Source organism: Anopheles stephensi, chromosome 3 (assembly GCF_013141755.1).
Source record: "Anopheles stephensi strain Indian chromosome 3, UCI_ANSTEP_V1.0, whole genome shotgun sequence".
Classification (NCBI taxonomy): domain Eukaryota; kingdom Metazoa; phylum Arthropoda; class Insecta; order Diptera; family Culicidae; genus Anopheles; species Anopheles stephensi.
The window spans coordinates 31,812,678-31,827,138 of NC_050203.1; the positions used below are offsets into that span (position 1 = coordinate 31,812,678).

General features: G+C 41.2%; 1 protein-coding gene across 8 annotated transcripts in view; it reads right to left on the reverse strand.

Annotated features, from left to right (window-relative positions):
• LOC118509514 (potassium voltage-gated channel subfamily KQT member 1-like) overlaps positions 1-14,461 on the reverse strand; it is a 240,523-nt gene that overhangs the window by 65,372 nt on the left and 160,690 nt on the right. For 4 of the 8 annotated variants that reach the window (XM_036050208.1, XM_036050209.1, XM_036050211.1 and 1 more), the window contains 2 exons: positions 14,038-14,094; positions 1,429-1,476 (listed from right to left, as the gene is read on the reverse strand). The exons of 3 other annotated variants lie outside the window; for them this stretch is intronic. In XM_036050208.1, coding sequence (XP_035906101.1) covers positions 1,429-1,476; positions 14,038-14,094 — 105 coding nt within the window. The remainder of the gene's footprint in view (positions 1-1,428; positions 1,477-14,037; positions 14,095-14,461) is intronic. One more of the 8 variants, XM_036050203.1, reaches the window with a different exon arrangement.

A 14,461-nucleotide genomic window follows, 5' to 3' on the forward strand; every position in this document is an offset into this window, starting at 1 on the left:
ACGTGGCGTGCACAATTTACGAGCAGGTTCACAGTCATTTACAGCTTTGGCTCTGACGGAAGGGTCGGGCTGACATTATAATTTAATGAAAGGGAATTAGTCGCAGTGAAAGGTGAGCCGAGCTTTTCCAGGGATGTAAGAACTTCCTTGTGTGTGTTTTTATAATTATTTAAATTTAATGCAAACCAGGTAAATCTCTTTAATTTGCAGGGGTTTTCAGTTCAGATTTCAGGACTCCTGATGACAGGGGAATCAGTAACTTTTTATTATGAAGTTGCCAGATGATATTGTAATTGAAGCCGATGAATTTTTACACGGCCTGTCAGGGATCGGGGGGATAAATATCATCAAGCTTCAATTACAATATCATCTGATAGCTTCACAATAAAAGGAGATTGATTCCTCTATCGTCTGAAGCCGTTCCCATGGCAACCTGCTTTGTTTACCATTTCAAGTAAAACGTTTACAAAAAAGGTTCGATGCTTTTACATTATCAACTGAAAACCCATGCAAAGGTGCATATATTGCGCTTCGTTGATTTTATTCTGAAAGATTTAAATTTATTGTCAGTTTACTCTATATCCTTTGCATAAAACAGTCGATCTAAGTTGAACAAACAGTTAAGAATGATAGAGAAAAACATACTAGAAGCGTTACAGAGCTGAGCATCTATTAACAAACTAGTGGTAAACGTTAAAGTATGCATTATTGTTTCATATAAATATATCCTAACGAGTATATTTTGTAGCGATAAAAATTGGATAATTGAATAGAATAGTCAATTTCAAAAAACGATCGCCTAAAAATATCGTGTGAAAATAGTAACAAAAAGCAGTCGAAAGAGATTATAGCCATTCCGATTGAATTGAAAAGAACCATTATGAAACTGCGGGCCGAAAACAAAACTGGCAAAAAGAGTTTAAAATCCATTCGAGAAAAACAAGTTAACCAGCGGGTTAAGTTTCGATTGCTTGGGCCGAATGAATCGAACGAGAAAAACTTCTACCCTAAGAAAATACAAAAAAAAGAAAGCCCTCGACTGCAATCGAATCGGAGCAACTTCCAAGAGCAAAACCAAATGCATCGAATGCATTAGCAACAGTGTGAGGGAAGACAAACGAAATCGCAATAAGATCCGCTAAACGGTCTACGATAAGAGTAAAGCTTGTGATAGAAAATTAAATTTAAAAGGAAAACAAAACATTCCATTAGAAACTGTAAGTAAAAAACGAACACACACACAAAGTAAAAAACCACAACTCCGTGTACGCTAATCGGTGGAGCAATAGAGCTAATGTCCGATCGAAAATGGCATAATTCCAAGGTGTTATGGCTGTGGTTTGGGCGTGTGGATTTCACTACTACACTAGCGCACAGAACACACCGGTGGAAAACCGTTGCAATTTGTTGGACATTGCACACACTTACGCGGAACTGGATGAGGCGGCCAGTTTCTCTGCTGCCTCCAGCTTTGATCTGTGATACGGTTGTGGTGGGTTCGAAGGGCCAAACGAGTGGTTGTTGGATCGTTGGGTGGTGGGTTGGTTGGTCGGTTGGTTGGTGGAAAATCAGAGCACAATAGGAAACCCGGGTATTAACCCGATGTAGTTAAAGTTTAGAATTTCTGACTGATTTCAAAAATAGTTTTTAACGAAAAAAAACTTTAGTAATAATAGTAGTAGTATTGCACAAATACAAATGCAGAGACGAAACAAGATGGTAAGAAGTAAAACGGAAGTGGAAAGAAACAAAAAACCGAAACGTAGAAACTAATCACACGAGCAAGTACGAACGAGTTCGTTAGGGCGTTCACGAGACAAAACACGGACAGGACAGGAAAGATCTACGAATCACTTACGACGTACATAGCTCTTATCTGTAGCTAATAATTGGACTACACACCTCGAGTGAAGTGTTCTTCGGTGAGCGTGTGTGTTAACTAGGGCAATCGGCTAGACTCTTCGGTGGAGTCAACTACCAAGTGTCTGTGTACTAAGGGCTGTGAATCAGGACGGGACGACCTAATGCAACCTAGTGCTGCCAAGAGTCCCAGATACACCCGACCGAAATAAGGACAAAGACAGGTGAGAGAAAGAGCGAGAGAGAGAGAGCGAGTGAGAGATTGAACAAGATGCCAAGAGTGGAAAAAAAAATACTAGCGAAAGAAAGGAGAGTAAAAACGAGCGAAACTGTAATAGCTTTCGGGGAAAGCTTTAAATGTAATTTAATTATTGTTCCCTACAGGTCAGTCTTGTCTATGGTAATATCCAATAGCATTCGTTCCCCCGGCATATCGATTCGTGTTCTGTACACTCAAGGGTAGAAATATTTAATTAATCACGGTCAGATCGGAGACAGGAACGCCTCTCCAGAACTATACTCAGCAGGAGAGCATGAATAGATGGAAGACGACGGAGATGGCGTACTAGTGTGGATGGTAGAAAATTGGAGCATACTTCTAGGTTGACATGCAAATAGAGGAATGCTTTAAATTATGTTTCCTCGTTAAGAAACGTTGGACGAAGGACGTCAGTAAACGAGAAACAGAGAGAGAGGAAGAGACTAGTTACAAAGGCATGTCATCTTGTGATAAATTTAAATGCACTTCTTCCGAGTGTGCGCCTTCCATCAAAGCAAGTCTCGGAAGGGAAGGTTCTTAAACACTTGTGCCTCAAGCCTTGCTTGCCGGTCAACAAACAAAAACCTCCTGCTAGCAAAGTGTGTCATCATCATTTTACTATTTTAATAAACTAGCCAACGAAAGAGTCTTTGCTGCTGGCCGGGGGTTACTTTTCACACCCTGACCAATCAACGTGCGTTAGAAAGAAATTCCCCCAACGATTCCTTTCTTTTTGCATTGCTTCGTAGGACAAGCCAGGCCCAAGAACGCAAGACCGGGAAGATGATGCGTAACGATGCAAAAGTGTCAGTGGTGAGTGCAGATTTGCATGCAACAGTCGGGTCCCACTCGCCCACCGGAGGTTAATGGTGCGCCAGGGGTTTTTGATGTTCTATAATTAAAGCGGAGCGTGTTATGCTTTTTTTTGTGCTGTCGTTTTGGGTGTCTGCACGATGCAAAGGTGGGTGCACTTTGGCGTAATGAATTTCCCACCCCTTCTCTTCTTTCTCTGCCTCTGTCTGTTTTGAGTATGGGAAGAACAGGGTCATGCCGTCGACGGGTCGTGACGATTGTGTTATAGCGCGTTATTATTACTATTATTATGTCTGGGTATTAAATTGTTGGCCAGAGGTGTCGCAAAAGTTGGACTGCTTTTGCAGTGTGCATCCATTTTCACGCTCTCCGGACTGTTGGTGGATGGGATGTATTATTTAAAATGTGACCTACGGTGGGATTTGAAAAGTTGGTGGGAAAAAGCCGTTTCTTTGAGAGAATACTAATGTTTGATGATTTCTTTAAATTGAAGAAAAATTAATTCAATTTAAAATTGTGTTTAGTAAGAAACACTGAGTAAAGAAAATGCTCAGATACTCAGTGTTTCTGTTTAAATGTCTTTGTTTAAATTAATTTTTGGAACAATTTTACGGAATTACCATGGTCAAAACATATCGTAGTTTACAAAAACTATGTTTATGTATGAAATCCTCTTATTATAGAATTGGTTTCGGGCATATATAATCATTTCCTACTAAACTATGTAGTTCAATGATATTAATTTATTCAGAACGATAAATCACTCCTTTCATTTAGCTGCGCAGACTGCAGATTGTAGCCTCGTTTATTTAAGCATAGCAGGTTGAAATGGTTATTTGGTATTCGACACGGACCAAAAAGTAAGGAACATGTAATCAATGCATTACGACATAGACATGAATCATAATATTACTATGTCATATGAAAAAAATGATTTTTCACTGTGCTTTCAGGCTTCCAAATTGAATAACTTATTTGTTTCCAGGGTTATAATTATTCTGTTATTCTTTCTTTTACTGTTGAAAGAACAATTTTATTTCAATCCAAACATGATATGTAAATTTTAAATTCAAATTATGTTTTAAGGACGCTAAGTATATTTTAAAAGCATGAAAACCGATAATGCATTAAGAGCAGAGGTAAATAAATGGTTTCAGAGACTCGATATGCGGCGTTAGTGTAACTGACGGAAGGAAAAGTTGAGCTCTAGTGAATGTACTTATCATTGAAGATGGGTATACGTTGACTTATTGCTTATACGTAGGGGCAAGGAATTCTTTGTGCAAGGAGTGTTCATGGGTCCTTGAAAACTGTCCCTTCCTTGATTCAGCTCAAGGTTCCTCGAAAAGAGATTTCCGTGGTCACTTAGTCTGGCTAGCGTTAGATTCTTCTCAGCTTTGAAGGAATGTTCGCTTCGTAACTTCCTATAGACGTTTATTCGAGTAGATGCTAACAAATAAATAACAGTAAGCTAACAGTAAACAAATAAATTTGAAAATTAGGGAGATATTACCATGCTATTGTTTTTCAAATTATGATACTAAGATTCATATTTGATTAAGTGCGTCCTGGTGGTATAGGTGACAGAGGCAACAATCTTCACACGGCAGGACACTGGGGTTCAGATCCCATCCGGACCGTAGTGAGGACTGATTATCCAGCTAAATAGTATCTTTCATTAAGATTACTAAGCCGGATATGGCAGGCATTAACCTAAGAGGTAGATTAGACAAGAAAATTTAACCTCTTATATTGCTCTGTGAAAGAAATGGCCAAGCAAATCTCAATAGAAAAATGGACTATTTTGAATTTGTAACAGAAAATTACCATCGCCATTTTTAAAAGTCTCCTTAAATTTCAGAGACCTCTCTCTTATTTTTGTAATAATTTAAAATACGATCTCAAAAAGCTTTAAGGAATCATCACAATTGCGTAGGATTATTATTTAGAAATCAAACGGAGTGGATCTTTACATTACATTGAACGCCTTATATTTATGATATACACCATCCAGTTTTTAATTACTGTTCCAAATTCCTAGTCTCTCAATATATGAAACGCAGACAATCATCCTCATTATACATTTATAAAAATTCTCCATCTGTACAGCTCTCAACAACATAACAGAAAATACCATTATTCACTCTCGTTCTGCAAAGGTCAGCATCGTAATGGTAATGAGCAGCATAATGTAGTGGAGTTGATTAAGCAAAACCCATAATTATCATCGAAGAACAAGCATTCGAAATTACATACACTCCTGCACCGAAGAGAGAAAAAAAAACACACTACTCTCCTTTAATTTCTGAGCATCTTCTCCGACTACAACCGCAGGCAAGGCGAGATAAAATTTGTTCAACCCCAAACCCCAAAACCCCAAAACGGTGGAGGAAAATCGGGCGATAAAAGTGCTAGGGAAACACAAAACGGACGAGGCAACCACCATCGGCACTGCAAACTGCGTCCATTATTTGGCTTTATCTATTTTACTGGCACTCACTTAAGAGCGTCTGGTTTGTGCGAAGAAATGCCGACCGTAGGGACGGGGGTGTGGGAGAATGGCACCCGAAAACGAATGGAGATGGAAAACCTCGGAAAAATCAACGGATGGCGGCGGTTTGTTTGAATTATTTTAAATGCTTTTGCAGCCGAAGACAAACCGGAGCAAAACCGCTCGCCGCTTAATAAAGTCAGCAGCCATGAAATGATGATGGACCACAAACCCAACCCATTTCCTCCGCCATTGTGAAAAGCCTCCCCCCAATTTTCCCTTTACATTTTGTGGCATGGTTCCGCTGACGGCCGGGTGGACCATGAGATGGGTTCTTTTTTAATTTTGCACATGCGGCATGAGGTGGACACAAAAAAAGCGGGCTGCCACGAAACCAGGCTACCAGGGTGGATGGATTGGCATACAAATTATCCTCACCCAACACCGCCCAACCACGCCATCGCGCGCATCTCATTATGATGCAATTACAGTGGAATTCGTTCGTGCGTTCGTGGCCACCGCCGCCGGTGCTCGTGAGGGATTTCGCGTTTGGCTAACGAACCACTCTAACAAATTGAAGCGGAAACGATCAAATAATGCTGTTGACAGTTTCTGTTGCCAAGTGTTGACGATTGTGTCGCCTGCGCCACAAGGAAATGCAACGTCTTGTGTGTTTTATCGCACTTTCTGCTTGATGCGATCGGACTGAAGAAAGCCGAAGCCACGCTTGCAAGAGAATAAATTCAACTGTTTTTCTCCCCCGAAATTCCTGCACGCGGCTCCACTCGGTGGGTACGGTTTTGTTAAATAGCGTGCCCATTAATTCAATGCCACCCTTGCGTCCGATGGAGAAAAACACATTAAGCTGGTTGGAATGTGTGTATGTGTGCTCTACTACCAAGAAAGAATAGTGCTCCAAACTGCATCCTACTGCAGCTGAGCTGCATCGAACGGGTGAACGGCAAAAAAAAAAAAAAAAACAAAAGCGGCAATCGATTGCTTAGCCATAAAAAGCAGCTGGCACAATTTATGTTCCATTTCCCTAGTTCCCGTAGCAGTGGCCAGCAGCAGTTCCGTTGCCGGCGCTTGGAAAGTCGGGAAAATTCATCACGCATCAAATTGGTAGCCGATACGGGACGGGACGGAAAAACTCAATTCAACTTTTCACACATGTCCCGACAGCACGTCCTCGTGGGAAGTTTATTGCTGGAATGTGCCTTCCTCCTGATCGGTCGCTCGGTCGGTTGCACTTGCACTGAGCAAATAATAGCGGGCAAGATGGATGGCGGTAACGGCAAATGGATAGTGGCCCGTTGGTTGGGATAGATTCAATTAAAACACTTCCATCGCTCGAAGGTACGAAGGATAGTGTTTTTCTTCCTTTACACTTTGCTAGTCACGCCTGGAGTATATGGTATGGTAGGACAGGTGTTCAAAATAAAATGAACATCGAATGCCTTGTACGTTCCGGGTATGATTGACTCAATTGGAGGATAAAAATATGTATCCTGTGTAATTTTAAGTCGCCATCACATAGGACTTAAATTTAAACTACTATTTTTGTATATACGGTCAGAACAGGTAAATTGGTACCCATAATATTGGAAATATAATTAAAATGTGTTCATTTTTGTCTATTTTTTCTTATCCAATAGAAAAACTTGTTCGAGGGTTAAATCGTTCATCCAAGCGTGAGATCGTGAAAATGCAGCTATGATATGACGATCCAATGATAATGACGGTTTGCAACTGTAGATTCGTTTGTACATAAAATAAAATCTATACATTAATTCGAGTAGTCTCTCCACACATGCACAGTCATAATTTAAAAGTAAATAAACAAACAATTCGAGTAGTTTATGCAGTTTTTGTGACAGTCGAGCAGTTCAGTGTTTAGTACCTAATCTTAGTTTCCTACCTATAATTCATTCATAATTCAAAAAAGTCATGTTCGTAAATATTCCTAATTCCAACATATACTGTAGAAGCTTTTGTCAAGTATTTCCTCTCCATATTAATGTGTTGAAAATCTAGTTCTTACTCCACTTCGTAAGTAAGGTTTTTTTTCTCGGTAGCTTAAAGGCAATAAAACACAAAAAAACATCGGTAAGATTTTGAACCATTTTTGAGTTCTTTAGAAGCTATGGTTAAATTTTTCATATATTTTACCATAACAAACAATAAGATTTTTTGTCCTTGACTATTTCAAATGGAAAGACCAAAATTCTTCCCATTAAGTAATTTTTATTGAAAATTTATAAAAAACACATCCTTCGAACCATCGCACATCTCTGACAAAACAGCAATTCCAATTTTATAAGGTCGTTAAGTTATGTTTACATTGTGGATATTTTGAAAATTCCATGATTTTTAGACAGTAGAACCGAGGAAAAAATCTTGGGAAAACCAATGTGATAATTTTTACCATTAAAAATTCGACATTCATAATTCGGGCCCTAATCGAAATTAGTGTATTAAAATATCAGTTTGTTTCATAATGCAAAGATAAAATCATATTTGATATTTATTTTCGATGAATATTTTCTTGTTTGCTTTTGTGTGGTCAAACTTACTTTGCTATTTAAATACTAACCTCACCTTTAAAAAAATAAAAAATTAACTTTCGAAATATTTGTAAGAAAAAAGAACAAAACTAACCACGAACTAACACCGTTGACGTTGAACGTTGATTTGAAAGCTATCGAAAAGAACGAACAAAAGCTGGAAATTCATTGGACGAATAATATAGCAACAAAAAAAAATGCTACCTATTCTAGTAAATCGTACTAGCACCGCTCTCCAACGATAAATTTCAATTGCAAACAATCGCTTGAAGTGCCACTGTATTCAATAGGATTCGGTAAATATTCTACCAGGTCACGGATGGTTCTATGAAGTGTATTTTCAAACATTTTCCAGGATTGCTGGTTGCATTACCATAACAATCATTGAGCTTAGCTTAAATCGATTATTATGCGACCGCGCATGGAACAGTTTCGGATTTTCAAATAAAAGGGAAGATGACCGAAACAAAAAAAAAACTGTTGCCCGTGATAAAAATTCGAATAAATCACCATTTTGAACACGTTTTACGACCAAACACGCTTTACAAAGCAATTCCAAGAGCTTTCGTGTTTCGATTACACCCAACACAAAACACTGCTCGGTTGAAAGCACCGAGCCAGAGATGTTGAAGCAAACCGGAAACCGTTCATTCCACTGTTTCTCGCTTCCAGACCAACACGATTAGTTGTAAAAGACTAACACAATTATTCGAAACGTAAGAACGCATTTAGCAAGCGATTTAGCAGTCTATCCGTAGCATGGAAAAGTGCTCCAGGAAATCTAAGCCCTCCCTCCCCCTTCAAAGCATCACTTTCAGCCACCAGCACCACCATCTGTTGAGCGTTTCCCTGTAGGAGGAAATTCAATTCACCATCCATCCGATGGTGCCGGAAGTTGACAAGCATCTTCTGTAGGCAATCTTAAGGATCAAAACCAGCCGGGCTGCTCTTATCTGTCTGTCTATCTGTCTTCGGTGTGCGCTTTTGTTTCCCCTGCTACACAGGCGCGCGCGAGCACACTCGACGCACGCGAGCTGCTCACCGGAAGGAAGTCTCACAGCACCGGAACCGGGTGGAAGCGATGCGAGAGAGAAAATAATTTCCCACTAATTACGTGTTTCCAAATTAGATTGCCGTATCATGCAGCCCACCACTTAGTGGCAAGGCTGGATGCGCAACTGTCTGCCACCGGTCTGCCCGCCAGTGATGAGCGTCACACAAGCTTATGCAAGCAATCACACGCACCGTGCGACTATCGGGAGTGACAGTTCGCGCTAATAGAAGTGTCAGGATGTGGATTTTGCCACGGCTGACGCAACATGCGCCATCGCACGTTGTACACACGCTAGCGTGTGTCTGTCCCATTGAATATGATCAGATGGCTGCCATTTTGTCGACATGGCTGGCGGACACTTCGGTGCATTCCGTACTTCTGGTTCGAAAATCGATAACTTACAACGGGGTCAACATCACCGGTGACCGGTGGAAACATGATTTCCATGCAGTGGGGGAGGGGAGGGGGCGTGCATTGTGACTTCGAAGTGGGTTTTTTTTTTGTTTCGCTTTCATAACAGCTTAAATTATTCAACTCAGTGCGCTCAACCCGATCCCGGGGCTCCCAGGCTCAAACCCCGCTCCAGCTCGTCGAAAGCAATCAAAACATTATCAGGAGGTCCTGTTGTTGCGCTTCGTTTGTTTGTGTTATGATGAACATAATTTACCATCGGTGCTGGTTGCCGGTTATTGGAACGCCCAGCCAGTTCCCCGACCCAACGCCCGGCGGTACAAATGGTGATTGGATCGGCGAGAAAAATAAGGTAGGGCACCTAAAAGAATGCCCAGGCCGAGACAAAAGGGGTTGCGAGGGTCAATATGAACCAGTTTTTTTTTGCTGTCGAATGGTGAAAGCTTCCAAGCACGTTGCCTGCTTTACCCTTGCTCAAATACACGCAGAGGTCTCGCTCACACACGAAGTTATGCCGTAGAAAATCTTGAATGAAAAATTGATTGAAATTCTTCATTTCTAGCAAACGGGAATGGGCAGCCGGGGTATGGGGAGCACGGAGGCCTGAAATGGTTTCTTAGTTTTTGCAAAAATGGCTGCAATAGAGGGCAACAACAAAACACAGAAAGCTACCGCCCACAACAGATCCAGCACACACACACACCCAGACCGGATTATTATGAAACTGGGGGCAAAACAAATGAATAAGTAAATATTTTGCTTCCTTTCCGTTTCGAACGGTGCACGTGATTTTCCAAAGCCCCACATTTTCCACTCCAACTGGGACCCCTTGGGATACCCATCCAGTGGTTGAGTGTTTGTGCCCGCAAGGAAGCTGCCGGTGGTTGTTTGTGCTGTAATGATCCTTTTGTTTGGACACGAATTTTGACCAGCAGCCGAGGTTGGCACGGTAGTAATTTGCTTAACAACCGGATCCTGGGTGAGCACACTTTAATGGGAAAGAAATCGGAGCAATTGTATTACAGCTTCGGCCGCGGGGGAGTTTTGTGAGAGCTTCCGAGAAAAACCGAGAGCTTCTTCTTGTAAGGGGAGGAAATTATGTTTGATGAAAGCCATGGAAATTGAAATAACTTTAAGCTCGCGCTTAGTGATTCTTACTGTGTTTGAATGATGGAACTGGTAAATTGCAGGGTAATGTTTTAGTGAGTTATTATTAAAGCATAATTTTGGGTCAAAAACTTGTTGATAATAAGAAAAAATGCTGGACGGCAAGATAGCAATACCTTCAATGTTATACAATTACTAGGTATGAAATCCTACCTTTAATAATTTTAACATTTTATTCCTCCTGACCAACTCTCGATTTGATTGAATAATCTATCGAACGAAAAAAGTTCGATTCTTATAAAAAAATACTTAATTGGTTATGAAAATAGTCGAAGGATCCATGCCTCTAATCTACTCAGAGATATCGTCATCAAACACGGCCAGTGAAACTCAAACTATTACCAAGGGACCTGATTGTGGAGGATACTGCATTCACCCAGTGACGGATCAACCTATGGGCGGAAGAAGTGACTGCTCGGAGCCTTTTTCGGTACGATCCTGTTGATTGTACTCACAAACGAGTCACAATTAGAGGACCTTAACTGATATTCCACTCGGGGCCTCCAAAGACCTTGATACGCCACTTCCTCCACCAAGAAACTTCGTCAAACAAGCCTCCGAACTCTATTCTACTAAATGACCCAAGCCTCTATTATCAAGGGACCTGGTGGTTGAGGAGACTTTATCTAACAAGAGATTTGGATGACTATTAAGCCTTGGAGAAGATGCCTGCTAGCTCTACAAGCTTCTTTGAACTTGGGATATCACCCTTTCAAAAACCAAGCAGTTGACTAGGCATCACGGTCTAAGCTTCAACTACAAAATCAGATCTCGTAGTATCAGATCCCCTAATTGAAAGAGCCTGGTTGTTGAAGCATCACAATCAAGGAATCCATCAAAAGACTTCGTGTTTCAAAAGAGTTCGTGTTTCAAAACACTGTTTCTGCCATGTGATTTCATAGTTCAACCAATTTTTTAACTAATAGAACTCGTAATCGAGAAGTCTACTTCAACCAAAGATTTCTGGTAATCCAATGAGTCACGACTGGCAAGTCTCATTTAACATGATATGAGATAATTTAGTGTACATCGTCGTCCTAGGGACCTCATTTTTCGAAAGGCTTTGCCTTTTACGCTTCAAATACTATAAAAAACAAGCTTTAAAGACGAAGACAGCTTATCCAGGGGTCCACTTGGTTAAACCCAGAGATCTGGGGACCAAAAATCCACTTGGTTTAATGAATCTTACTTTCTAAGAGACTGGTGAGATTCCTGGACTGTTTGTAAGCGAGATCTCCTTTAGCTTGAACTGCGTTGATCGAAGTGATTCTGAAGAACTCTTTCAAAAATTTATTAACTTTGCTTGGAATATTTAACAATAAACAACATCCCACAATGTCTTTTAACAGCCCATTGCACTAAACCACAGGAGCAGCTTGCAAATAAATTCTTACAGCTAAGCGCTTTATGCTGCAAAGTTTCCCCCATTTTCGATCACACCGTCTTGTGTGATCCAATTGGATTACCCTACCAAAGGGAAAACTTTACTCCCCAACTGTCATTTACACATTTTACACACCCGACCGAACCCCATTCCGGATGGGGAAAGCTTACACGCCACAAACGTTGCTTAAACTTTGTTTCCAAACTCACCCAAAGTCGTCGGCTAGCCGTGTGTGCATAAATTGTCCTCACGAACCAAGAAAAAAGAGGACAAAGAAACAAAAAAAAACACATAAAATGACACCATCTCAACGGACCGATATGCCCATATCGATACGGATGGCCATCCGAAGCTATCGCTGGATCCGGTCGGGCCCGGCCGGTTGGGCATCAAACCATCCGGCCCAATATTGGTTTTGTGCCCCGGCAATTCTCGGCTCGTAAAGATGCCGCTGCGGAAAAGTTTGCCGAACCACTTCCAACTCGGATACGCAACCCGGTATCAATCCGCCCGAACCGGGTCCAGCCATCAGCTGCTAGACGCATTCATAATTCAATCCTAGCAGTGATTGACATGTTGAATCGTGGTGCTGATGTTTCTGCACGGTCGGCATAAAACTGGGCTATGCTCCATCCCGGCCGCTGGTCTGTGCTTTCATTGGCTGTGATATTTCACGACCCTTCCCAACACTCTGCCATGCTTTACTCGGATGCCATCCCGCTTCAGAGGATGCGGTTGGCCGGATAAGAGGACGCTCTTTCTTTGTTGGCAGAAAGGCCGGCGATCGGCAGCCAACACTAAATTTGAACAGGCCCCGTAAAGTACTCGGGTAAATAGCGGCAACCCTTGCACACAGCATCGTTCAGCACTTCAGGAAATGGGTAAAAAAGAGGTGTCCACCCTGTTCACCTCGTTTTGGAGGGGGGGGGGGCTCCTGTCGGTCGCAGAGTGTAGAGTAACTTTTTGAAATGGGGTAATCACATCATTTGAGGCTGCTGATTTGTGCGATGTGTCGATCGGGGCAGTCGGCAGCAATGCTTGGCAGCCATAGTTTGATTGACATGACGGATGCGTTTGACGGGTGCTTGCTCACAACAAAAACCGGTGGTATGTTCCGGAACAGGGCATAAAACATTCAACACACACGTGGGCAGATTCTCTAGAGTATGTCAATCGAACTCATTTCAGCTCATTAAGCAAATTCCAGGCTTGCCTATTCAATCGTTTGTGGCAATGCGTCAGAGAACAGAAGGATCCTCGCTGAGCGTCCATGTTGGAGTATGTTAAAATATATTTTCTTTTTTTTTCTTTAAATTTGATGTAATTTAATAGAAGGCTCATAAAGAGAGAGAAATTTACAAGGTGGAAAGGTTCACAAGAAACTATTCCTTTCTCGTTGCTTCACCTTACTCATACAAATTGTTGTTCTTATACTTGAATATTCTGTCCTAATATTTTTAAATATGGCAAGGAAGTAAGTACAAGTGAATAATTGTATACTAATTTATGAAAAATAAATTAACGTGAATAAATAGTATAAGAAAGTGCAAATAGAAAGAGGAGAATATCAAGACATTAGCCTACAAGAGTCTGGACCAGTGCAAAAGGATAACGGAAAGAGAAACGGGGAACAAATAGGAGACAAAAACAAAAACAGTAAAGAGAGAGTTAAAGAGAGAGAGAAAAGAGAAGGGAGAAAGCATCCACAACAGCTCCACAGTGTAGTAGTAGAGACACGCAAACACACAACAACACAACAGCTTCGACAATCGTTACGCAGGCAGAAGGATACGTAGATACACAATGCTACCAGCAAATAGGAACCAAACATTGATGTATATCGAATAGAAAGAAAACAATCGAAAACAGAAAGGGAAACAATAAATCCAACAATCATCCGAGACACGACCAGTGAGCAATTCACAGACACGCACACAAACATTCACAGACAGGAAGAGATACACTGACACTGGGATATATATATGTATTGGTTATTGGCGTTTTGATTGTTTTTTTTGTCTATGGGAAACCAACCTTTCCGTGGCACTAGGGCACCTTCTGGCCAGAAGATAAATTTTTTGACCACGAAAGCTTTCAATACACAAAGAATAAGGGCAGTTGTGATTTCGGTCAATCGGGCGCGATATGTGGGTAAGGGATTGTCGATTAGTAATTTTTATTCAGAGAGCTAGCTAGCTTTGGCTATCATCACTGCGGTAGGTGGGAAGCTTAAAGTAGAGGATGTGTATGTGTAGGTGTGTGTGTTGGGAAATAGTTATTAAAAGTGTGCAGAACTTTCGAAAAGGCTATGTCACTTAAAGTGGAGCAGAGAACTCCTAATTGAAGCAGAGATTTGTTACAAGAGACGTCAGATTTAAGCGGGCAAACTCGTCTGCTTCACACCCGAAAACTTCCACACCACAAAGGGATTCCAGTCCGGATGTGATGGTTAGGGAAA